Source organism: Pundamilia nyererei, unplaced genomic scaffold (genome assembly GCF_000239375.1).
Source record: "Pundamilia nyererei isolate P.nyererei 1_Seehausen unplaced genomic scaffold, PunNye1.0 scaffold00029, whole genome shotgun sequence".
Taxonomy (NCBI): domain Eukaryota; kingdom Metazoa; phylum Chordata; class Actinopteri; order Cichliformes; family Cichlidae; genus Pundamilia; species Pundamilia nyererei.
In genome coordinates, this window is record NW_005187430.1 from 378,942 (window position 1) to 381,280 (window position 2,339).

Below are 2,339 nucleotides of genomic sequence, written 5' to 3' on the forward strand. Positions count from 1 at the left end.
AAATTTCGAAGCAAACGATTCGCTTTGGAAACCATAAAAACAGACTAGTTCCTGTCGCAGTTCGATGTTCATTTTGATCAAATTTCGATTCGTTAGGACAGAAACCATGAAATGTATCGGGAAGGTGGGCATTTTTTGCAGCGTGCAAGGCATTGGTGGATGTGTGTGTTTCCCTGTGCGTCATGATTGGCTGAAAGCGCAGAGGACGCCTTAATATTTAATACTAATGTTCCCCTGGTTGGCTGAGGACTGGAAAGGTCCAACCAATGTTTTTTTTACTTGCTTTAGTGGCTGTGGCTCCCTAATTAATTGCAGCTATCTGTCTCCTATCGATGTGTGTGTACATGTGTGTTGTGTGTGTGTTTCCTTTTTTCTCCCCAAACCGAACATGAAATAGTTTGTTGGGCTATACTTTCTTTCTTCCTATCTATCCCCCCTTCCTTCCTTCCCGTCCTGGTTCGCAGGCAGAGACAGGACAGATTGAAACCCAGCTGTGATCGTCGCTTTTGGTCGTTGCCATTTTCCCCCCTTATTGCCCGGTGATGTTGGATATGGGAGAGCGCAAAGAGGTGAAAATGATTCCTAAATCGTCGTTTAGTATAAACAGTTTGGTGCCCGAGGCCGTTCAAAGCGACAACAACAATCACCAGAACCAGCATCACCACCAAAACCACCTTCACCACCACCACCAGAACCACCACCACCGGCCCGGCGCCGCGGACGAAGCCGAGCAGAAAGCTCCTCTTCCCGTCGCGCAGCCGGACGTTAAGGCGGACTCTAAAAGTGACTCCTCGAGACAGGAGAGCTGCCCGGACGAGAAGGAGAAGCAGGAAGAGAAAAAGGACGCAAAGGACGGAGACGGCGGCGCTGGAGGGAAGGACGGAGAGAAGAAAAGCGGCAAGTATGAAAAACCTCCTTTTAGTTATAACGCTTTGATAATGATGGCCATCAGACAGAGTCCGGAGAAGCGGCTCACTCTGAACGGCATTTATGAATTCATCATGAAAAACTTCCCGTACTACCGGGAGAACAAACAAGGCTGGCAGAATTCCATCCGACACAATCTCAGCCTCAATAAATGCTTCGTCAAGGTGCCGCGGCACTACGACGACCCGGGCAAGGGGAACTACTGGATGCTGGACCCTAGCAGCGACGACGTTTTCATCGGCGGCACTACCGGGAAACTCCGACGGAGGTCCACCACGTCCCGAGCCAAGCTGGCCTTCAAGCGGGGTGCTCGGCTGACCTCTGGGCTGACCTTCATGGACCGAGCCGGCTCCCTGTACTGGCCCATGTCCCCCTTCCTCTCGCTACACCACCCGCGGGCAGGCGGCGCCCTCGGCTACAACGGGACCTCATCGGGATACCCGGGTCATCCCATGTCCTACAGCACCATGCTCACCCAGAACATGAGCAACAACCACTCGTCATTCCCATCCTCCAACGGGCTCAGCATGGACCGGCTGGTCGGGGGGGATCTCCCCTACGCGACGCACCACCTGACAGCGGCGGCCCTGGCGGCCTCGGCGGTACCCTGCGGCCTCTCCGTGCCTTGCTCCGGGGCCACTTACTCCCTGAACCCCTGCTCGGTGAATCTACTGGCCGGACAGACCAGTTACTTTTTCCCTCATGTCCCACACCCGTCCATGACCACGCAGTCCGGCGGCAGCGGCGGCACCTTGCAGGCCGCCCGGGCTTCGGCCTCCAATTCCCCGCAGGCTCCGTCCTCCTCCTCGCTGCCCTGTGACTCTCTTAGGCCCGCTCTGTCCGGCTCTCTGCCGGCCTTCTCCTCAGGACTTTCCGGGGGGTTGTCTGACTATTTTACGCATCAGAACCAGAGTTCAACCTCCAACCCGCTTATACACTAACACCCCAAACCCTCACCCCCAGCCTCACCCCTCCACTTTATCCCACCTCACCTCTCCATCCATGCATCCATCCCCTCATTCTGCCCTGAAGGAGTGAGAATCTTTAAGTGACTGGAACTGTAAGTTGAACATTTTACACTGAACATTTACATTGTACAAAAAATGACAAAATTATTATAAACTACCTACTATAGAAAAAAGAGAAGAGGCTTAAAACTGCAAAACAAAAAAGAGCAGCACTGAGAAACTAACAGAAAGCAGCCCTGAAGTTTCCAGGTATTTTTTATTATTATTATTATTATCTTAATTGTTATTATTATCATTATTATTATTGTTATTATTATTATTATTGCTTCTTCTTCTGCTCCATCTTCTCCAGCAGTTTTAATTTTTGTGTACATAATGTCTGTTCCTATAAGTGTCCGGGGTTTGTCTCTGTATAGTACTGTCAGTCAGCGACGTGCAATGTGA

At 51.3% G+C, this 2,339-nt stretch overlaps 1 protein-coding gene across 1 annotated transcript; it reads left to right on the top strand.

Annotated features, from left to right (window-relative positions):
• The first annotated feature begins 275 nt into the window (after positions 1-275).
• foxg1a (forkhead box G1a) lies at positions 276-2,071 on the top strand. Its single transcript, XM_005728566.1, has one exon. It carries the CDS (start codon positions 543-545, stop codon positions 1,866-1,868), a length of 1,326 nt encoding a protein of 441 aa, XP_005728623.1. The 5' UTR covers positions 276-542; the 3' UTR covers positions 1,869-2,071.
• Positions 2,072-2,339: the final 268 nt, after the last annotated feature.